Source organism: Beta vulgaris, chromosome 8, assembly GCF_026745355.1.
Source record: "Beta vulgaris subsp. vulgaris cultivar EL10 chromosome 8, EL10.2, whole genome shotgun sequence".
Taxonomy (NCBI): domain Eukaryota; kingdom Viridiplantae; phylum Streptophyta; class Magnoliopsida; order Caryophyllales; family Amaranthaceae; genus Beta; species Beta vulgaris.
Window position 1 is genome coordinate 25,155,965 of NC_079209.1, and position 23,927 is coordinate 25,179,891.

Genomic DNA, 23,927 nt, shown 5'->3' on the forward strand with positions numbered 1-23,927 from the left:
GAATGCCACCTTGAGGATTGACTAGTGCTAGAAAGGAGGCTTCCTGGAAATGGTGTCAATCACTTGAGAACGTTATCATAGTTATGGCTAATCGGTCTACCGCTCCGTCTAGTGGGTAATCTGTCTTCGATCGATTTGATCGTCGCCGTCTACCTACTTTTGACGGGACTTTTGATCCGGTTGTGCTAGAAGGGTGGATAAGGGAGATGGAGAAACTATTTGTTGCTACTGGTTGCCTTACTGCTGAAATGGTGTCTACTGGTACCTATTATCTGAAGCTGGAAGCTGATAACTGGTAGAGCACTATTTGTGCAAGCTGCATGGCTACACCGGGTTTTGGATGGGATGAGTTTCATGTTAAGTTGAATAAGAGGTTTTATCTTGATGAGCTCCGTTGGCAGAAGCAAGAAAAGTTCTTAACTCTATCTCAGTGTACTATGAGTGTGCAGGAGTACACTTATAAGTTTACCGAGCTGTCCAAGTTTGCTACCACTGTTGTACCTACTGAAGCTGAGCATGTGAAAAGGTACATCAAGAAAATGGATCATAGGGTGAGGACCCTTGTTTTGAGTTTGGGTGCTTCGACTTTCTAAGGAGCCTATGAGATAGCCCTGAGTATTCATGCCTCTTTGAAAGAGGAAGATTCTACTAAGGTGGTTGCTGCAAAGAAGCCTGCTACTACTTATGTTTAGTTTTCGGCCACGAAGCCCAGGTATGAGTCGTCTGGTCGAGGAGGTTATCAACAGGATTCTAGATCTGGTTCTCGTCCGAGTTTTGATCCGAGCAAGTGTTGAATCTGTGGTAAGGCTGCTCATCCAGGGAATGACTACGATGGATCGACTGTTGTTGTTTCTATTGCAAGGATGTGGGGCACAACTCTTTACAGTGTTCTAGAATCTTAGAGCTCCTCTTATGCTACTGGTCCTGCTAAGCCAGTTGATTCTTTTGCTCCTCCGAAGAATAGGATTTATGTGATGACACAAACTGAAGTCGATGTCCATCCTGATGTCATCTCTGGTACTTTTCTTATAAATAATACTCCTGCTTTCGTTCTGTTCGATACAGGTGTTATAGTATCTTTTTTTGCTAGTTCCTTCGTTCAAAAAGCTAATCTCTCCTCTATATCTCCTGTTAATTCCCTAATATATCTTCCATCTGGTGAGAATTATCCCTGTCATTATGAGTTTAAGGGCGTGCCTGTCAGCATTATGGGTTCTGAGTTGTCAGCTAATCTTAAAGAGTTTCCTATATCACAGTTTGGTGTGATCCTCGGAATATATTGGTTATCGAAGTATTATGCCTGCATTCAGTGCCGTGGTCAGAAGGTGGTGCTCCAAGATTCTAAGGGTAAAAGGATTTCTTATTCTGGTGTTGTGGTGAAGATGGGTGTTAAGTGGGTGTCCGCTCTGAGAATGCAGAAGATGCGTCAGAAAGGTGATATGGTATACCTTTGCATGGTGAAGGATATGTCGTCTGAAGATCAGCTCGAGAGTATTCCGGTGGTTTGGGATTATCCTGATGTATTTCCTGAAGAGTTGCCAGGTATTCCTCCTGAAAGAGATGTGGAGTTTTGCATTGATTTAATACCAGATATTGCTCCTATATCCAAGGCTTCGTATAGAATGGCGTCGTCTGAATTGCAAGAGTTGATAGATAAGGGCTTCATAAGGCCTAGTGTGTCTCCTTGGGGTGCTCTTGTTATGTTTGTCAAGAAGAAAGACATGAGAATTCGTCTGTGCATCGATTACTGTGAGCTGAATAAGGTAACGATCAAGAATAAATATTCGTTGCCTCGCATTGAAGATTTGTTTGATCAATTGAAAGGTGCTGGGGTATTTTCCAAGATGGATATGATATACAGATATCATCAAATGCCCGTTAAGAAGGAAGATATTCCGAAGATTACTTTTCGCACCAGGTATGGGCACTACGAATATGAAGTGATGCCTTTTGGTCTCACAAATGCTCTTGCGATTTTTAAGGATCAAAGGAAGCGCTCTTTCTACGAGTACTTCGATACTTGTGTGGTCGTGTTTATCGATGATATTCTCGTTTATACTAAGGATGAGAAGGAGCATGAGAAGCATTTGAGACTGGTGTTGGATGTTCTGCGCAAGCACAAGTGGTTTGCAAAGCTGTCAAAATGCGAGTTCTGGCTGAAGGAAGTTGCTTTTCTAGGGCATGTAATCAGTAAGGAAGGAGTTAAGGTGGATCCCTCTAAGATCAAGGGTGTTGTCGAGTGGGAGAGTCCTAAGAATGTGACCAAGGTTCGGAGATTTCTGGGTCTGGCTGGCTATTATAGGAGGTTCGTTCTAGATTTCTCCAAAATAGCTCAATATCTAACTTGCTTAATGCGCAAGGATTGCAAATTCTTCTGGTATGAGGATTGTGAAGGGGCATTTCAGAAGCTGAAAAAGAGTTTGACCTCTGCTCCTGTTCTTACTCGGCTATCTGAGGGTGTTGGGTATTAAGTGTTCAGTGATGCATCAAAGAATGTTCTGGGTTATGTTTTGATGAAGCAAGGAAAGGTAATAGCCTATGCTTCAAGGTAGCTGAAGGTGCATGAGAGGAATTACCCGAACCCTAATCTGGAGTTAGCGGCTTTGGTGTTTGCACGAAAGATATGGCGACACTATCTGTATGGTGTTCTGTGTAAGGTGTATACTGACCATTAGAGCATGAAGTACATCTTCACTCAGCGTGATCTTAATATGGGGTAAAGAAGGTGGCTCGAATTGATCAAGGATTATAATCTGACCCTGGTTTACCAAGAGGATAAGACAAACAAAGTAGCGGATGCTATGAGTCGCAACAATAAGCATTTTTTTAAACGCTACTATGGTAGTGCCTCGTGAATTGTGTGAGTGTTTCTCAAGCTTGATATCGAGGTTGTTCCGCAAGGTTATGTGTCTGCGATGTTGGGTTCCATGAGTGCTGAGCCTGAGTTGTTCCAAGAATTAAGAAGCAAGCAAAAGGGTGATCCGAAGCTGAAGAAGATCCGTGAAGCAAAGATGCAAGGTCGTGCAGAGAATTTTGAGATGTGTACTGATGATAGCTTGAGGTTAATGGGGTGTTGGCGTGCGCCCAATGATGATGAGCTTAAGAGAAGGATTATCAAGGAAGCTTATAGTACTCCTTATTCCGTTAATCCTGGTGGTGACAAGCTTTATAAGGATCTGAAGGTTAATTTTTGGTGGCCTGGTATGAAGAGAGAGATTGTTGAGTTCGTAGCTAGGTGTTTGGTCTGTCACAAGGTGAAAATTGAGCATTAGAGGTCTGGTGGTTTGTTGCAACCTTTACCCGCTACTGCTTGGAAGTTCCACTCGATCTCGATGGATTTTGTGATGGGTTTTCCTAGAGCTGCTGGTGGGAAGAATGTTGTGTGGGTAATTGTGGATCGTCGGTTGACCAAAGTTGCTCGTTTTATTGTGATGAAGAACACTTGGTCTATGAAAGGGTTAGTTGAAGGTTATGCTAATGAGATCATTCGTCTTCATGGGGTTCCCAAAGACATTATCTCTGACCGTGATCTGCGATTTTTATCCCATTTCTGGACCACTTTGCAAGAGGCTTTTGGTTCGAAGTTGAAGCTTAGTACTACATTTCATGCAACTACCAATGGTCGGATTGAGAGAACTATTCATACCTTGGAAGATATGCTTCGTGCTTGTCTCTATAAAAGGAAGTGTCGTAGTCCTACTTGTTGGAGCTCCGTATTTAGGATACGGTTGAGCAAGTGAAAGTGATTCAAGATAAGATGAAGGCCGCTTAAGATAGCCAGAAGTCGTATGTTGATTTACGTCGAAAACCTATTTCCTTTGAGGTGGGAGATAAGGTGCTTCTGAAGGTTTCTCATATGAAGGAAGTGATGCGGTTTGGTCAAAAAGGCAAGTTGAGTCCGAAGTATGTAGGTCCTATGAGATTCTTGAGGGGAATAGGGAGGTTGCGTATCGTTTGGCCTTGCCGCCAGAGCTGTCGAAGGTTCATGATGTATTTCATGTGTCGCAGTTCCGTAGGTATCGTAATGTTCCTTCGCATGTGATTTCTGTTGAGTCGGTATCAGTCAAGCCGAATTTGACTTTTGAAGAGCGACCTGTTCACATATTAGACCGTCAGAACCTTGCTCTCAGAAGGAAGGTAATTCCCTTGGTTAAAGTACTTTGGAGAAGTCAAAACTACGAAGAAACTACTTGGGAAACCGAAGAGTCGATGCGACTGAAATACCCGAAACTATTTGTTTCAAGTATTCTTTGTGTGCTTGTCTTATTTTTGTGTGTTTTCGAAGTTTCGAGGACGAAACTTTATTTCGCTAAAGTTTTCCCTAAAACTATTATTTTATCTAAATCAATGATTTTTGTTTTTATAAATATTGGGAGAAGAATTATTATTTTATTATATGGCGTGCTAATGTGTATATTTATATTTTTCATTATAATATTGTTTATTAGAATTATTTTTTTATTATTAAGTATTTTCAAAGTTTAGGCGGGATTCAGGAAGTTATCGATTTATCGCGTGACGGACCTTTGACGTATGGATCTTTGATGGTTTGGGCCGAAATTAATTGGTGTGGTTGGGCTTTGGGTTAGCCGGCGATGTGGAGGAAAAGGGATAAGTTTTTCTTCTTTCATCTCTTTTTTTTATGTATTTTGTAACCTTCATAACCCCCTCATCATTTCTCCTAACAAATCCATTTTATTTATTCTTTTAAGCACACCAAAATATGATTAAAATCAGAACTCCATCGCTGCCATTTTCATAAAATTTCAGACATCATCATATTCACCATTCTCTCTCAAATTCTTACATTTCTACTCTTCATCAATTGTTCGTGACTTGTTCTATTTACCTCTTTATGTGGCGCTTTGGGGTTTGAAGAAGGAGAACGGTGCATGCAAATATCGGGATTTTCAGTAATTTTTAGCTCGCCTCTGACGATTCAGGTAACTAGTAGTTATCTTAGCAACGATAGAGATTAGGGTATTTTTCGATATTAGATTATTACGCTAGGAAATTGTTTAAAAAAGCACTACTACAAAAAATCCTAAAGAGACCCCCTAAAATCTTATTTAGAGACCACATGAGAGGTGGTCTTCAGCTCATAGGTCTCTCAGGATAAATAACCACTTATTGCAGGTGGTTTCTTAATTTGATAGAAGATACCACTTCCTTAAATAAGTGGTTATTTATTAACTTAAATAGGAAAAAAAGAAGAAGGATAAGGCGCCACATTTTACAGATAGGTGGTCTTTTTTATCTTACAAAGAAATCATTTTTAATATGTAGGTGGTCTTTTTAATCATTCTCGAAAATACCACCTGAAAGGAAAAGGTGGTCTCTTTAACCTTATTTTTTTTTTAAAAAAAAAAACAGCAATATTTCAATATTATACGTGGCTTCCCAATCCGTTTTACCTCCTCCATACGTGTCTTTCATAATCTACAAGTAATTTACATATAGAACATCTAGGCACTTGTATTGAGATAATTCAAATGACTTTATAATTGGAATACCTTTTCATTCATTCAATATCATTCACTACAAAATCACATGCATATCAATATAATGTTAGAAGATTTCAAAAATTCAACTAAGTTTTAAAAAAATAATAGAGCACAGACCTGTTTTTTCGAATTCATGTTCACAAATTCCACGTTTTTGACACAGATTCGAAGCGGATTACAGTTGATGCTACAAGCGCAATGTGCTATTAGTTGATGCAGAAGCAAGATTATTAGTAGATAAGAATTTAACATATGAAACAGTTTTTCTATGACCAGAGAAGACATGAACAGGCTGGGTAATATCTCTCGAGTTTCTCAATATAAGGAGCTGAATCATCATCTTCGCAGGTCACAAAGGTGACCTTCTCCTGTGAATTAATATTTGTATTGTTACTACCAAACTCAAACATCTACTATGAAATAGAAGATGAACAAAAATACAACAAAACTCACTTTGTCGAGCTCGGACACCAAGATGGGATAAGTGTGGCAGCTCTTGCAGAAGTAACACACCAATTATATTAGTCCCTACAGCCGTTACCTGCCAAATATCCTTCATGTTACACATACAGTTTAAGGTCTTCAATACTATGTGCTAAACACATTAAGAGATCTTTCATACCTCCCCATCTCCATCAGCTCTGCGAACCACAAGAATTACGAGCCCTGTTACAGATGAAGAAAGTGACCCAAGTATTAAGCTGTCAACCCGAGTTAGAAATTATAACACACAAGGAGATCCACTGTATTTAAATATAATAGCAGCAAATGCTAAACCCAATCTCAGGGATACACTACAAAATAAATGAAAGATCTTCAAGGTATAGTGCAAGGCAGCATTTTACTTAGATCTTGTATATTCTGTATGTTGTGCATGTTGTGTATGAGCCAATTGTAAATTCACAAGTTTAAGATAAACTTGGACAAAAACAGCAAAAAAGTGGTTATTCATCTTCTGTCCGTCAGACCTCCATATTGAACTTAGAAACTGTTTCAGCATAATCATCATCCTTCGCCAATAGGATTCTTGATCCAGGCTTGGTTAATTGGTTTGGTTAAACTGCTTAGTTTAAAAAAATTCCCAGATCACTTCTAGAGTACAACAACAGGAAGTAGGACGTCAGCTTTAGAAACATGTTGATTCTTATTCATTATTAGCAAAAGTATTGAGTTGTAACGAGTTGTCTTAAGAAGTGAAAATCCATAAGAAGACGCCACAAGGGAAAAGAGAGACAAAATTAGGAAGGCATAATTCAGTTCCATAAGGTGCTCCCATATTTAATTTACGCGTTCAATTTCAATTAATGAGCTCTTAGCATTTACTGAAATGTGTCCTTTTTGTTTTCTAGTTCAATCAGCCATAATTCTGAACTAAGGGTATTCTATTCTCATTGTAGTGCAGTTCTAAAATCAGTTGATGGGCTCTACCTTCAACCAAGAGCTAGACATACCTCGCTTGCTAATTCTAAAACTAATAATTCCATGCATATTGAATCCATGTTTTATTCAAGCACTCATAATAATTTACAGGAATCTACTAAATAAATGATATAATCAATATAAACTAACCTGAACAATCATTCCATAAGCAGATCCGGGATCAATAACATCCCAGAGAGTCCAAAGACTATCTGAGCTCTTTCATAAGAATGGTACAAATTTTAGAGACCTGGAAAATTATACTAGAGAGTAACATTGAAGGGAAATTCAGTAACATAACAATCTTCTAAGACAAAAAAGGATATTATTGGGTGGGAACGTTTCGTGCATTGATACCCCCAAAGTTGCACCTAAGTCGATCAATTATTGTTTCGAACATGATAAATCATCTACTTCTACTAAAGAGGTTCATCTTACCCAGCACGAATCTCAGCCTCTATGTATGTCCTCACACTATTTTCAGCAATTCCTAGAGCTCTTCCTAGCATTTGTGGGACCCAAAACCTTGTCATTATCAGAAACTTCAATTAGCATTTTAGCAATATATAAACATTTATTTTCTCTATTTCACTTTAGCATGTTTTGAGAATTACAAATACAATGCCAGATTGTGAGGAGGTGCATCATATCTCTCTACCTGAACTTTTTATGGGAATATCTCTAGTACGGAATCAATATATTCTTCAGTCAGCCTTCGCGATCTATCAAGGGTCTCTTTAAGCCTTCAAGCCCAAATCCTCTTACTTTCTTCATTTCCTTTAATAAGATGTTCAGAGAAGCTTATCATATAAACATGAAAAACTTCCATCTCATGACTTACCGAAAAACAGAAGACAGAAAACTTAATAAACCTTCCTTCTCATAAATACCTTTATCCTTTCACGCAATAAGTTCATTCCCAATGGCAACACATTCCTCCGATTTCCAGCCTGAGAGTCCCAGCTAACGGATTGCGATAGTAAGGGCATCAAGCGGTTCATTCCATGATGTAACATTTAACTAATCATCTTGATAGAATTATACTTAACCCTGTAAGTGCAAGTGACATTCAAGGGGGGGGGGTGAATTGAGTGTTTGTCCGAATGTTGTAGATTTTTCAATTATAGTAAGAACAGTAAAGGATCAAGTCTCTAGCAGCGGAAATAAAAGCAATGAATAAACAACACAAGGATTTAACGAGGTTCGACTTCTAATAAGTCTACGTCCTCCACTCACTCACTCTTTTATTAATCAACTCAGGATAACAAAAGAATTACACTCAATCACTTATGCACCTATGCACAAGATGATTCCCTAAATTCCACCTATGGAAGTTCGACCCAACCACCAACTATGATGGTTCAAATTAAGTTGATCCCCGATCAACTTCCCCAGCAAGCTGAACTCACAGAATGCTCAAATACAACCAGTTTTTCTCTCAAAAACAAACAGCCTAAATACGCTTAGAATGAGAGTAGTTTTAGTCCTTATTGTGGTATTAGGATTTCTGCTACGTTTGAGAGCTTGAGAGAGAGAATGCTTTTGCTTAGAGTATACTAAAAATATGCGTGCAAAAGCCCACTCGTTTATGTGCTAGTAGAACTCCTTAAATAAGCCTTTGGTAAGTAAATGTTACATGATATTATGAGAGTATATTTTCCTCGAAAGTATGGAAATTATTCCAATGAAAATATACTCACTGATTTTATTTGATAATAAATAAAATCAGTATAATATCATATAACACACTTACCATACTTAAGAAATCTTGCTCTCACAACAAACCATGTATCCGTGTATTTTGAAAATCAATTTTGCGCGGAAAGAAAACTTTCCTAAAATACGAATGCATGAAATAAGGACTGGTTCAGATCTGTTCCCAGACTGTTCCAATCAACCAAGTTTACTTGTAGTTGTGTATGACAAGTAACCGAGGTTTCTTGTCATCCACAACTAACTCATCTCTCAAGTTTCAAACTTTTATAGTGCATCAACACCTTTATACCACTTACATTCCATCTAAGACCTAAATGTGCTACAACATGATCTTGGTCTTCATGCAATTCTTCAAGACTTGGCTTCACAAGCTTCGTCTTTCTATCCATTGAACTTGTACTTTGGCACCTACACATGCAAACAGAAACATGCATGCAATATAATAGTTCAATGTGGTTTGTCATCACTCAAAACTCAAAACAGGGAACTCAACAAATTCCCCCTTTTTGATGATGACAAACCCTGAAGTTCCCCCTGCAAATAATATCATTAGTTTTGAAAACATTTTCAAACAATTTGAATTCTTAAGATAAGAACTCAAGGCACTGGTCTCGTTCTGTTCCTGCAGATTAAGCATCATTTATAAGTACACGAGTTCACAACTAACTGACAACAGTTTAAGAAAGAGTTTCTAAGTACCATAGGCAAATACTAATTAGACTCAGAGCTCTTAGACTTAAACATGCATTCGCAAGAAGAACATCAGTAGTTGTTCAGACTTATTTCTAAGCCATTAGGGTGAAAAGAAGTAAAGTGCTTTGAGTACACTCACTTCCAGACCACTTCTGGTCTGTCACCTCTAACAAGGCACTCAACCTTGCTCTAGTTGCTGCAACACACACAGTTTGTAACATAAGACCTGCTTCCCCCTAAGATTAGGTGGAAAAAATCAGATCAGAAACTTCACCTGCTTTCCCCTTTTGGCATCATCAAAAGAAATCAAGGGAACAATCAAATTAACAAACAACAAAACACAATCAGTAGATAACTACTAATTATATTAAGTTCAAGCTAAATAGGCAGCTCAAACAGCATTCTAGGGATGCTGATGCTACCAAAGTTCCTGCAGAGTACCAAAAGCTACTTGTCCTAAATAAGAGTTATTACAGACCAGTAGTAGACCAAATTACATAAGATCAAATGTTTTTGTAATTTGGGAAGGGGGAAAACCAAATATAGAGTTCAATAATAGAGAGGGGTTAGCAGCAATAGATAAGAGAAGGAAAAAAGGCAATTTAATCTACGCTCCAGAGTCATGTTCAGTCTCATCTTCCTCCTCATCTTCCTCGAGGTCCTCTGAAGCAGCTTCTTCATCTTCCTCAGCCTCCTCTTCTTCCCTCTCCTCAGAAACCAGTTCATCATCACCATCGCCTATAGCAACAGATGAATCTTCCTTCTCTTCAGAATCCTTTCTTGACTGAATGCCAGCTCTGTCAAGGCAAACCTCAACCCTCTTGTAGGATTCCTGAAGTGCAGAACACAACGCAGTAACAGTGTTCATCATGTTCTGCGTCATCTGATTGCTCGCTCAACTGCTTTACCAAAACATGAGTGGCCTGAACTGATTTCGTACTGTTCCTATAACAACCCGAATTCTCCCGACCAGTTTACAGAGGATTAAGCATAGCGAAAGAGACTCTGGTCGAGACAACCCGAACTATTACCATCACACTTACCGAACTACATCGGAGAGTGTGGAACTCAATTCCCAACTCTATTCAAATTATTTAACTATTGCAACCACGCACTGATTCTCAGACTCTATTCCCATAAATTTCTACAGAAAATCCAGCAGAATTTCCTTTAAAAATAAGACAACGCTAAAGCGAAAAATAATATGAACCTGTTACAATTTTAATAAATAAAATATTTTCCAATCCCAGAGCTCAACAACCTCAACGCTTTCGCGGAGCAACAACCAACAGAGAATCAGGAGCACTAACTACTCTTAAATATAAAGAACTAAAACAAAAGATTGATAAGTAACTATTACAAAGTCAATCGTCCTCACTTTGGAATCAATTATGACATTACAGTTGTTCTTCCAGAACATAACTGCTTCAACTCTAGAAAGATTATTCACGGCTTCAACCTGAAACATTTAGGATACTGACACCCACCAAGTGACAGGCCACAAAAATGACAAAAAAAACATACACACATCAGCAAAGCTGAGTACTAAACCCGTAAATAAGAGTAACACATGCTTTGGTGGCTTTTACTTGAAAACGACTCAGTCAAGATAATCACATTGTCATATGCATCACATCAACTCATAATTGACAACATACTTATACATCTTTATCTAATTGTTCCCTTTCTACTACATCGTCGTTCACATATCAGCAAACCCAACAACATAACTTCAAACAATCTTGTAACAGATACATATCTCATATAGAAACTAATTAGTCAACCTTTCAACATATCACGATCCCTTATAAGGAATATGGGTTTACCAACTTTGATATAAGTAATATACTTTACTTCCTTTAATTGATTTCTTATCAGAACTCCAAACTTATGTTTTCATACTCTATCAATCATTCCCTTATACTGTCCTACATAACTAATCAGGCAATAAATGACACAACTTTCATCATAACGATTCCTTATCAGAAATCCAATAACGAGATATGATTCCTTATCGGGAATCCACATAACAAGATACGATTCCTTATCGGGAATCTAACGTTAGTATCACTTACCATGATATGCCTCCTTACCAGGAAACCAATATCGATATTCATATTCATATACTGAATAAACATTTATTACTTGATATGATTCCTTATCGGGACTCCGATATCGAAACAACTTACCACGATACGATTCCTTATCAGGAATCCATTATCGAGATAACTTTCATACTTCGAAATAACATTCCTTTTAACCAGGGGGAAAGAGAACGCGGCGGAGGAGACAAAGCTTACACTCCGACAGTGGGGGTCGTCACCCAACCATACACTTTACTTTTGGCCTATAACCGCGACTAGTTCGGAGTACATTTTCCGCTGATTTCATCAGCCATTCACAGGTTTCACATTACCTGATATAACGCCCGATTATCGCCCCACAGAGCAATGGGCAGGTTTCCCGGTGGCGCCCCAAGGTTCAAAGTCCATGGGGCACTGTTCATGTCACCCCATCCGTCGACTCAGACGAGGCTACTTCCCCTTTCAGATTCCTTTCGATTATCGTTCATAACTCAATCGTCATTCTTAGAACTATTCCATAGTTATAGTAATCCTTGACAATCATTAAACAACAAACAAGGCTTCTTCTTAGAGAGTTATAAACGCTTAAAGTATTTCGAGGTCAGTATAGTTATGCATTTCGATTCAACTCAATTACAATTATAAAACATACTTACCACACAAGTAACCAATATTCAGTATAATACCAACCATAGTGACAATAAGTCTCTCAGCTAGAATTAACTATGGAGAGTTAGCGTAGATTCCACAACTCGAGATTCATGAAACAAAGGTCGATTAGTCCTAATCAATTATGGGCCATGTTATCTCGTAAGTTTGATTCCAATACCATTATAAATGTCAAAAATTAATGGATCATATTCTTACTTAGTGTAGTGAGTCAACCTCCTTTCTAATTAGAAGTCATATAATTATAACTCAAACTACTTTAAAGTAATACACAAACTTGCACTTACTTAAACAATCTCATGTATTAACTTGGCTTTGTGAATATCCATAAACATACTTTATTATATTACTCCATTTTATAGTCATTGAACTCAGATCCTTTATTGAACACATCCTCAATTATCAATTCATAAATAAGTAAATGAACCGACAATAGTCTCCATATTATTAATACTAATAATTAGTTAAACCTTCCTCCAACTTTCATTTGAGTTTATTAACTAGGTTGAACTATTTAACCCATCTACTCAGACTATTCTTCCACTTGGCATCACATGATAACTCTAGTTAAGCTATATTTTCTTTTAGAACTATTCATTCCTTAATAAACCTCAATGTAGACTTTCTTCTAATCAATCATCTTCACATAGTTATACTCAACCAATTCTAGAAAGATCATTCTAGTTATAACAAAAACATTACTGTAAGCTTGCCAACTTAATTCACATATAATCTGGACCTTGACAACTACCAAACCATACTATGATTCTTACTTTACGCCAAATATGTCACGTTTCCAAGGTTGACAACAATTATCATTCCATCAATCAATATTTGTCTTAAGAACAAGAGACGTAGCATTACTACAAAGGACTACACCAATACATCATATCATAACTCACACACCAAGTCTATAACATAATTCTAATCTAATCAACAACCCAATGTTGCAATTGCGATGTCTTTAGAGTTATTAGCAACTTATGTAATACATACTAATTTAGACCCACATACTCACTTGTTTTAATGAATATAAACCTTCAATCCACATTTAGAATAACAAACTATTTAAAACATGGTTTATAATCACATAATCTCGAATCTGTTTCCACATAGAGTAACATTAATCTAGTCCATAAGTAATCGTATTTCTTACTTACTTTACTGAATTATTAACATAATGACAAATCCCTTTTTAATGAGTAATAACTATCTAAAAGTTGCAACATTACTAATTAACCTTATTAATCGAATTCTAATAATAGGCCAACATGATTACAAAGAGAACTCCAAGTACGGTAAAACTTTAAGTAAACCTTCTACTTTATAAATGTTAACAATTTTCATTTCAACTTGATAAAACTAACTTACTAACTAAGTTCATAGCATCTAACTAATTTGTTAGCTCTTCATTAATTATCAAACTCACTACACTAACAATATTAAAACCAACAAACGACTACCATTAGTATCAATTAGCTAAACTACTTCAATGATTTAATTTTTAAACCAACAATTAACTATAATTATCACAACACATTTACCCACGCATTCCTCGAGCTAAACTAATATAACACCACTTATTCAATCAAACCACACAATCAACAATTAACATCAACAATTCAAATTCCAATTGTTAATCTTCACTCAAAATCAGATGGAATAACATAAAAAAAAAACAAAGGAAAGAACAAAGGAAGGTCTAGTACCTTCAAAGAGGGAGAAGGAGTTGCGATTACAACCACCAGCGGCTGCACCGCAGCATAACAAGATCAGCACCATTAGCGCACAACAAGGACTGCAACAACAACGACACTCAAACAGGGGAGAGAAAAATAAAGCAGGGGAGGTGACGACAAGAAACTGAACAACAACAACGACACTAGCAGCAGCGCGAGCAGAGGAGGGAAACCCCGGCAAAGCTGCGGTCGTGGTGCGATGCGACGCACGAGGAGCAGCAACGCAGGGCGACACCCACGAACAACACTAGCAGCAACGAAACAGAGGAGAACAGAGTGGTGCAGATTTTCGACAGCCTCGGAAAACGCCAGCGAGGCGCGACGCAGGCGAGCGTGAGAGAAACAGAGAGTCGGGGAGGAGAGAGGATGGGTTTGAGGGTTTTCTTTGGGGTTTTGTTTTCGAGCGTGATAGATGATAAGAGGGAGAAAGAGTTGGGGTTTTGGTTTAGGCGAGAATGCCGACCAAAAGATCTGGGGGGGTTCACTTCATTAACCGATAACATAAAGGAAGGAAACCCGACTTTGGTTTCCTATTCGGGTAAATGCACATCAACAAATTGCTCATTAAACGCGATGTATAAAATAATATAATAATAACTCCATAAAATTAATATAACAAATATATATACATGATCGACAAATAAAATTCATACTCCATAACTCATATAAAATAAGATTTTCGAAACATAATTAATTTAATAATTGTAATTAGCTTTTAAATAAACATTCTTAAAAACAGGGCTATTACAGTTCCCTGCACCAGCTGCATCACCCTTTGCTTCAACCTTCATTTTCCGAACACCACCTGCATATGTCATGCCCTTCTAACCTATAATCTGATTCGTAAGATGAGACATGGTGCCATAGTCTCCCACCATACGAATTTTCCAATGCTTGAATACTAAGGTCAGCCATCCTCCATAGGGCAGTGCATGCGTAGCCTTCTACACAGCAGATCATGTGACCCAACACCATAGCAGGGAGGTTGACTGGAATGTGTTCCATGAGACAGTATATGAGAACACTATCCATCAACCGTACACTCATGCAGCCTTGTGCTCTGGGAAACACAATCTTTGAGGCTATTGTATGAAATATCCTCATGATTGGCTCCCTTAAGTGGCCAATGGTGTACCCCTGCTTAGGGTCAGGTGGACCAGTGAACAACCTGGTCTGGAGCTGTTCTGCTGTGAGTCCTTTAACTGTGGGCCAGTTCTCCCTTGAGTACACATCAAGTCCCTTGTTTGGAACTTTGAGAATTTCAGCCAAAATCTTCTCAGATAAATTAATGGGAGTGCCCTTAACAAAAGCAAAGTAGGACCCATCGTCCTTAGTATGCAGGTGTTCATAAAATTCCTCAACCAAAAGCATAAACACATCAAGTTCTTTGCAAACAAAACAGACCATTTCTGAAATTCTAAAGCTTCCTTAACCTCATGCAAGAATTTCTGATCAACCCAACTCTTTGCAACAGAAAGACCAACCAGAATAGACCTATCCCTCAAATCATACAAAGGCTCAGGAGTGATAGACTTACTTTTCTTGGGTTTAGAACCCTTTGCAGCAACAATAGCAGTCAGCTTCCTCTTTTTGTCAGCTGGGAACCGGTCTGGTTCTGGTTCCTGCTCAATCTTTGGAAGTTTCAGCACCCTTCCTAAAAACCGTCTTTACCCTTGTGCCCTTGCTAGCAACAGCCTTAACACCCTCCTTCTCAGTAACTTCCCCCTCAACATTAGCACCTTCCTTCTTCTTTAATTTCTCCACTGGTTTGGGTGTGATCTTAGGTGTAGGGATTTTGGGCTTGGTGGTTTTGACTGGCTGTTTTGTGGTGATGGGTTTGGTAACCTCCTTCTCAACTTCTTCTTCCTCCACCTCCTGATTTTCCGGTTTTGACTCACCTACCGGCTCCAACTTTTTTTTCGGTTCTGACTCCTCCATCTTCTCTGACTCCTCTGGGTTAGACTCCTCAACCAGTTTTGGTGAGGGAGCCTTTGATTTTGGTGTGAAAGGCTTTTTGGGAGTGGTGGTTTTTGTAACTTTGGGAGTGGCGGTTGATTTTGGAGTTACCGCTTTTGTGGTGGTAGATTTTGTGGTGGATTTGGGTGTAGTTGTTTTTGTAGTGGTGGATTTTGCGGTTGCTGGCTTCTTTGAATTCCTCCGTATTAAAGGTTCTTCTTCCTCATATTCAACCTCTTCCTCCACAACCGGTTCCTCCACTGGTTCAGCCACTTCCTTTGTTTTCTTAGTTTCAATTTCGGGAGATTCTTCAACCTCCTTTTCTACCAACCTAGTACTCCTTCTTTTTGACATGATGAGACTGAATTCACTCTGTTTTGAGCACTTAAGAAAAAGAAAATAAAACTTGAACAATTTGTGTTTCAAGAATTCGAGAAAGAAAGAATTCGAGAAAGAAAGAAGTAGAAAAAGAAATTAGGGTTTGACGAGAGAATATAAGCAACAAAAGGGAAAAAAATCCGGAAAATATGTGATCAAAGAGAATAAGAAGGAAATAAGGAAAGTATGATCACATGCAAGAATATATATAAGATGGCAAGAAAATAATCAAACAGATATTTCAAGATTCGAAGCAAAATATATTCGTTCTTTCGCAAACTGCAGTTGCCTTAAATATAACCGTCACTTCATTTATTTTCCTAATTTGAAAGTTGGAAAATAAATAAAATGTTCAGAGAATAACCGCCTCAAGAATCTGGTTCCCAAGTGGTCTGCAACTGGTCTGTGCCAACTTACCTTTTTAAGACTTATGCTGAAGTGCGCAAGTACTAAGATGATCAGTTCACATCGCATAAGAACTTGTGCCCTAAAAAGCAAAAGAAAAAAATGTACAAAAGAAAAAGAAATATATACACAAATTGACATCATTTGACTAGCCAAAGGGACAAGTCAAGACCTAAGAGCTCATTGTCTAATCTTAATCATACCCAACAAGGTACGAAGCTTGATGAACACTTCTCTGCTCAAAGGTTTTGTAAATATGTCAGCTAGTTGATCTTCTGACCTGCAAAACTCCAACTCAACATTACCTTTTTCAACATTGTCCCTTAGAAAATGATGCTAATCTCAATATGCTTGGTTTTAGAATGCTGGACAGGATTTTTCGAAATATTGATTGCACTTGTGTTATCACATAAAATAGGAACACTTCCGAAACAGACCCCAAAATCCTTAGTTTGACTTTATCCACAAGAGTTGAGCACAGCACAAAGCAGCAGCAATGTACTCAGACTCAGTGTGGATAGTATACAAAATTTTGTTTCTTAGATCCCCATGAAATGAGACAAGAACCTAAGAAGTGGGCCATTCCAGAAGTACTCTTCCTGTCCACAATAAAACCAGCAAAGTCAGCATCTGTGTATCCAATGAGGCTCATGCTGCTGCCTTTTGATACCACAAACACATTCATCAGTACCATTGAGATATCTAGAATCCTTTTAACAGCCTTTAGGTGAGATTCTTTAGGGTTGCTTTGAAATCTCGCACACAACCCTACTGAAAACACTATATCTGGCCTACTGGCTGTTAAGTAAAGCAATGAGCCAATCATACCTCTGTATAGCTTGCCCTCAACATCCTTTCCCTTCTCATCAAGGCTCAATTTTGTAGAAGTTGGAATAGGTGTTTCATAGGACTTGCTATCTTGCAGACCATACCTCTTCAGCAGCTCCTTGAGGTATTTCTGTTGATGGATCATGATTCCATTCTTTGGTTTGCTTGATTTGAAGCCAAGGAAGAATCCAAGTTCTCCCATCATACTCATCTCAAATTCGCTCTTCATCAAATCTGCAAACTCATTACACAAATCAGGGTTAGTAGCTCCGAACAAAATATCATCAACATATATTTGGACCACTAACAGATCAGTTCCCCTTTCTTTCAAGAATAGTGTCTTGTCAACCTCCTCTCTTATAGCCATTTTCTAAAAGAAAACTGGAAAGTCTCTCATACCATGCTCTAGGAGCTTGTTTGAGACCATAAGAGCTTTGTCGAGTTTAAAAACATGATTTGGCAAGTCACTATCTCAAAACCAGGGGGTTGCTTTACATAAACATCTTTCAAATAACCATTAAGAAAGGTTGTCTTAACTTCCATTTGAAAGAGTTTAAAGTTCATTTAGAGCAAATGCAATTAATATCCTGATAGCTTCAAGCCTGGCTACTGGAGCAAAGGTTTCATCATAATCAATTCCTTCTTGTTGATTAAACCCTTGAACCACTAGCCTAGCTTTGTTTCTGACTATAATTCCTGAATCGTCCAATTTGTTCCTGAACACCCATTTAGTTCCAATAACAGACATGTTCTCCGTCCTGGGTTCAAGATGCCATACTTGATTTCTCTCAAACTGATTGAGTTCATCTTGCATGGCTAGAACCCAATCTGGATCCGTTAAAGCAACCTTATAGTCAGTAGGTTCAACATTTGATAAGAAGGAATAGAATGCACAAAAGTTTTGCAAAGTAGATTTCCTTGTCTGCACCCCTTGTTAATGTCACTAATGATTAGATCAGTGGGGTGAGAGGACTTGTACTTAAAAGATTTGTTCATATCAAAGTTTCATTTGTGCCTCTAATGTTGAACCTGTTCCTGTATGGTTCCCCCTGTCTCATTGTTGTTTTGAGCAGGTGAACCAGTTTCCATAGTGGTCTCATTGCATCATCTTCATGTGGATGAGCATCTGAGTCACTATCTCCTTCCCTTACCTCTTGAGTTACCTGATTCTGTGCTGGACCAAACTCTTCCTCTCTAATAGAGTTGTGTGGTGAGCTTGGTTCAGCACCTTCTCCATCCTTAGCTCCTGTAAAGTTCAGCATACCAATTTCGAACTCATCAGCATCTTCAACCTGCACGTGCTTGCTGAACATGTTAGTCTCATCAAACAAGACATGGATACTTTCTTCAACACACAAGGTTCTTTTATTGAAACTTTTGTATGCCTTGCTGTGTGAAGAGTATCCAACGAAAACAGCCTCATCACTCCTAGGATCAAACTTGTCCAAACTTGATTTACCATTGTTGCACTAGTAGAAAAACGACGATTTGCGTCCCCTGATGTGCGTCGCACTGAAACGGAAATGACGCAAAAACCCTATTTGCGTCGCACATGAAGAAGAGTGCGACGCACATCATAGCTATCTGCGTCGCATCGACCAAAGGTGCGTTGCAAAAGCTCAATGTGCGTCGGACCACGTGGCCCACACGACGCAAATGATTTTCACTATATGCATCGCATCGTATTTGAGTGCGTTGCAAAAGACCAAATTGCGTCGGACCTCATGGCCCATCCGACGCAGATTTGCGGCCCATCCAAATATTTAATTATAACCTAAAAAGTCCCCTCGCTTCCCTCACTCACCGCGCCTCTTCATTTCCTTCTTCCTTCCTTCGACCTAAAACTCCCCTCTCTCTCTACCTCCTCCCTCCCTCACTCAACCCTAAAAACTCCTCTCTCTCTCTCTCTAAAAACTCGTCTCTCTCTTCGTCCCGTCACATCCTCCGTCCCTCCTTCCCTCCCTCAAACTCGTCTCTCTCACCCTAAAATCTTCGTCCGCGCCTCTGCATGTTCAAGTTGTTTTCTTTCCTCCTCCGTCAAAATCTCATTGAGTTTCGTCGATCTTCTCTTGGCGTCAAAATCTCATTTCACTATCTGAAGTAGAGGTTCAACAATTTCGTTTCTTCGGCGATTTCTTCGAGTATCTTCGTGCATCTCAGGTTTTCAGATCTACAATTTCGTTTTTTTCATTTTTTCATTTTTTCATTTTCTAGATCTAATTTACTAGTTTTCTTTTTCGCGTTTATGTAGTCTATTTCGTTTTTAATTTTTTAGATCTGATCGTATCTGAAAAATAAAAACGTTCTAGATTAATTTCAAGCATCTGAAATTTATGGCCTTTTGTTTTTTTTATTTTTTATATCTGATTTTTTACTTTTATTGGCATTTTTCATTTGCAGATCTTTGTAATTTTTCAGCAAAGAAGTCCGGTTCTTGGCTTGAAAGCAGTTGGCAGATCTTTTATTGGCATTTTTTACTTTACAATTTCGTTTTATTTTTACGTTTGTAATGTAGTTTTTTTTTTTTTGACCGGACATTTGTAATGTAGTTTGTTTACATTTAGTTTACATATCTTTTTACATATTTACAATGTAATTTGTTTTGTATATATTGTATACATTTTTTTACATTTTACATGTCTGTATCTAATATTTACACATTAATGTAAAGGTTTGTTTGTATATTTACATATCAATGCAAAACTATTGCGATTTTAAGTCATGATTTTAAGTCATGTTGATGCAATACTGTGATCTGAGAGAAAAAAAGCTGAAAATTAAAAAAAAAAATGCAAATTTCAGTTATTTGCGTCGCACCTATTGCCACATGCGACGCAAATTACTGACCTGCTGGGTACTCTTTGAAATTAGAATCTGCTGGGTACTCTTTGGCTTAATATGCGTCGCACATTGCTGACGATGCGACGCAGATGCTTGTTTTGCGTCGCACCGTATACAACGTGCGACGCAAATAGGTAACAGATCTGCGTCGTTTCCGCATACGACGCAAATCATTTATAGGTGATTTGCGTCGAGACCTGTGCCGTCGGACCCAAGTCCGACGCAAATAGGGGTTCCAGGTCCGACGCAAATCGGCATTTCTCTACTAGTGTTGTGTACAAAACATTTGCACCCAAAAACACGTAAATGTACAATGTTTGGTTTTCTTCCCCTAAGGAGCTCATAAGGTGTTTTCTTCAGTAAAGGTCTCAGCATTACCCTATTCAAAATATTGCATGTAGTACTCATAGCCTCAGCCCAGAAGTTTCGAGGAAGACCACTCTCTAGAAGCATTGTTCTTGCCATTTCTTCTAGAGTGCGATTTTTTCTTTCAACCACTCCATTTTGTTGTGGGGTTCTAGGAGCTGAAAAATTGTGAGATACACCATGATCATTATAGTAGGTTACAAAGCTGACATTGTCAAATTCAGAATCATGAATAGACCGGATAGAGACCAGTTGATGACTAATCTTGTTTTAGACCTGTTTTACCAGAATTTCAAATTCTTCAAAAGTTTCATTTTTAAACTTCAAAAAGGTTGTCCAAGTGAAACGAGAATAATCATCAACTAACACAAACACATAACTATGGCCATTTCGACTTTGCACACGCATGGGCCCACACAAGTCCATGTGTACAAGTTCGAAAGGTCTAGTTGTGCTTACAAACTTCTTTGGCTGAAAAGAGGACTTGACATGTTTACATTTAGCACATTCATGACAAATATGATCTGCAGCAAACTTGATGTTAGGTAAACCTGTCACCAAGTCTTGAGATCTCAGTTTATTGAGCAAAGAAAAACTTACATGTCCAAGTCTCTTATGCCACAGCCAATGATCATCCTCTATAACACTAAGACAAGTGGCACTGGTCTTTGGAATCTGAATTAAAAATGTTATGTAAACATTGTTATGTTGAAATCCCTTGCAGACCAGTTCCCTTATTTCAGTGTTGACTATATGACAAAGATTGGTTTCAAATTCCACATGGTTTCCTTTGTCACATAGTTGAGAAATGCTCAAGAGGTTATGTTTCAAACCTTCTACAAAGTAAACATCATCAATAGCTTGAGAAAGTGTCTTACCAACTTTACATATACCTTTAATCAAACCTTTGCTATTGTCTCCAAAGGTGACACTTCCTCCTTCATAGGCTACGAGTTAGAGAAATTGACTTTTATCTCCTGACATGTGTCTCGAGCAACCACTGTCCAAATACCAGTATGGCTTTGCTCTCACTCTAACCTGTACGAATAAATCAAGGTTTAGTTTTAGGAACCCAGATTTTCTTGGGTTCCTTGTCCTTGGGAACTAGTTTGACTCTGTCCTTTCTAACCCAGTTTTGTTTTACATTGGTCTTCTTTGTTTTATCATGTTTTCCATTGTTCGACCAATTGTGTGTGTGACCCTTCTGATAATGGGCATTGTGAACATGAGACTGGTTTCTTTTATCATGTTTTTGCTTAGTCCAACAAGTATTAATAACATGACCATTCTTACCACAGTAGGTACATACGTGCATGTCCTTTGTAAAGTACTTACCTCTCTTGAATTCAGAAATCCAAGTCTCATCTCTTCCCAACTTTGGTGGCTGTTGGGAACTGGTTCCAGAATACCCTAATCCAAACCTCTGAGGATTACCAGGTTGTGAGGTCAGAATGTTTAAAGTACTCTGAGCATCGAGCAACCTGTTCATCTGTCTCAAGCAGTCACTTAAATCCTATTCCTTGGTTTCAAGGTTTCTTAAGTTGAGCTTCATTAAATTCTGTAGCAATGGCAAGATCCAACTTTTCCCTATGAAGCTCATCCTTAAGTTTTGAAACCAGTTCTGGATCTGGTTCAGAAGTGGTCGCAATGTTCTTGCCTTTTCTTAGTTCGTATATTTCGGATTAAAGATCACAGATTTTACCTTCCTATTCCAAATTCAAAGATTCAATATCAACACTTTGATTATCAGGGATAACTTTAGTGTTGATATTTTTCTTTAATTCGAATATTTCATATTGTAGATCACATATCTTACCCTCATATTCAGAACATAGGTCTTCAACATTAACACTAGGACCACTTGTGCTAGCAAAAGAAGCTTTCAAGTCTACATACTCTTTGAACAATTCTTCCACATCGTCAATCAGATAATTATGAGCCAAAATTAAGTTAGAATGTTCTAAAGTAAAGCTTTTCTGTTTGAGTAACTCGAAATTTATACCATCAATTTCAGCCTCCTTAAGTTTACTAAACCCTCTATCATTGTTTTGATAAAATTCAGTATTGGAAAAATCTGATTGAGGTTTTAGCATCTCAAGCTCGATATTCCTCTGATCCAAACTTATTTCAAGCTCTGAAATTTTCTCTTTCAGTGTTGTACAAATAAGTTCAAGCTCAGTAGAACGGCTTTCACTTAGGTCTAAATTTCGTGTTACTTTTCTTAAATTTCTTTTGTTAGCCTTATAAGCAGCATTTCCCTTAACATTATGTTCAATAGCAGAATCTATAAAGCTAGTAATCATCTCTATCACATATCTCATTTGTTCTTGCATATCAGAAATAGTTACTGTTCTTCATCGAAGAGCTGCTTCCTGCCATAAGACATATGTCTCCCTTTTCCCTGAACTGGTCTGCCTCTCTCATGTCCCAATTAGTGCAGTCACACAAACTAGGGCTTCATCCTCCTCGCTTTCACCACCTGAATCAAAATCACCCCAGGCAGCTAGCATAACCCTCTTTGTCATCCTTTTCTCCTTCCGTCCTATTTTGTCATTCTTCCATGCTGGACAGTCTTTGATCATGTGTCCAGCTTCCCCACATTTGAAGCAACCAGTGCTGATATTGGTCTTCTTTGTGTTGCCCTTATTCTTCCAAGACTTTTCCTTGAACTGCGTTATGAGACTCCTCTCAAACCTCTTAGCCATGAGTCCAATCTCATCAAGATCTTCATCATTCTCTTCACCTTTCAGGGCTAACCCACGGCTTTTGGTTGTACTTTCCTCCTTTGAATCCACCAACATCTCATGAGTCATCAACGACCCAATAAGTTGTTCCATGGACAAGGTGGATAGATTTTTGGCCTCCTGGATAACAGTAACCTTGGGCAGCCATTAACCTGTCAAACTTCTCAAGACTTTCTTACCAAATCTCATTAGTAAAGTTTTTTCCAAGAGATTTAAGTTCATTGATAATTGCCATGAAACGAGTAAACATATCTCTTATATTTTCATCTCGTTTCATATCAAAAGTTTCATACTTAGACATTAATATCAATTTAAGATCTCCTGACTTCATTAGTGCCTTCATAGGCTAATTCTAAGTATCCCGTATCTCTTTTGCAGTAGAGCATGCTAAGATACGGCTTACCTCATTATCAGCAATACCTTGTTGAAGTAATGACATGGCTTTAGCATTTTTCTCGAGAGTTTTCAGATCTGCACTTGTGTACTAACTCTCCTTCTTCTCTGTTCCATCAGCCTTATCAGCAACCTTGCGTGGACCATCTTTGATAATCATCTAGCACTCATAGTCAGTGCCAATGATCAATT

At 38.3% G+C, this 23,927-nt stretch overlaps 2 protein-coding genes across 2 annotated transcripts; one reads left to right on the forward strand and one right to left on the reverse strand.

The window, feature by feature from the left end:
• Positions 1-2,915: 2,915 nt before the first annotated feature.
• On the forward strand, positions 2,916-5,804 carry LOC109134861 (uncharacterized). The gene is made up of 4 exons (XM_019249246.1): positions 2,916-3,182; positions 3,273-3,713; positions 4,009-4,137; positions 5,781-5,804. Exons 1-4 carry the CDS (start codon positions 2,916-2,918, stop codon positions 5,802-5,804), a joined length of 861 nt encoding a protein of 286 aa, XP_019104791.1.
• Positions 5,805-7,631: 1,827 nt separating this feature from the next.
• Positions 7,632-22,691, reverse strand: LOC130589866 (uncharacterized). The gene is made up of 7 exons (XM_057391484.1): positions 22,601-22,691; positions 22,415-22,507; positions 18,555-18,637; positions 10,711-10,791; positions 9,944-10,164; positions 7,814-7,886; positions 7,632-7,700 (listed from the first exon to the last, which is right to left on the reverse strand). Exons 1-7 carry the CDS (start codon positions 22,689-22,691, stop codon positions 7,632-7,634), a joined length of 711 nt encoding a protein of 236 aa, XP_057247467.1.
• Between the last annotated feature and the right edge of the window lie 1,236 nt (positions 22,692-23,927).

Excerpts from the sequence above, each read along its gene's own strand:
- LOC130589866 (XM_057391484.1), bottom strand. The coding sequence starts at position 22,691 with ATGCTAAAACCTCAATCAGATTTTTCCAATACTGAATTTTATCAAAAC. Across the intron at positions 10,792-18,554 it reads TTGGTCCAGCACAGAATCAG|GTTGAAGCCGTGAATAATCT; the intron begins GTAACTCAAGAG and ends TAAATGTTTCAG. Across the intron at positions 7,887-9,943 it reads ACTGAACATGACTCTGGAGC|CTGGGACTCTCAGGCTGGAA; the intron begins GTAGATTAAATT and ends GCAATCCGTTAG.
- LOC109134861 (XM_019249246.1), top strand. The coding sequence starts at position 2,916 with ATGTTGGGTTCCATGAGTGCTGAGCCTGAGTTGTTCCAAGAATTAAGA. Across the intron at positions 3,714-4,008 it reads GTCCTACTTGTTGGAGCTCC|TTCCGTAGGTATCGTAATGT; the intron begins GTATTTAGGATA and ends CATGTGTCGCAG. Across the intron at positions 4,138-5,780 it reads ACCTTGCTCTCAGAAGGAAG|AGAAGACATGAACAGGCTGG; the intron begins GTAATTCCCTTG and ends TTCTATGACCAG.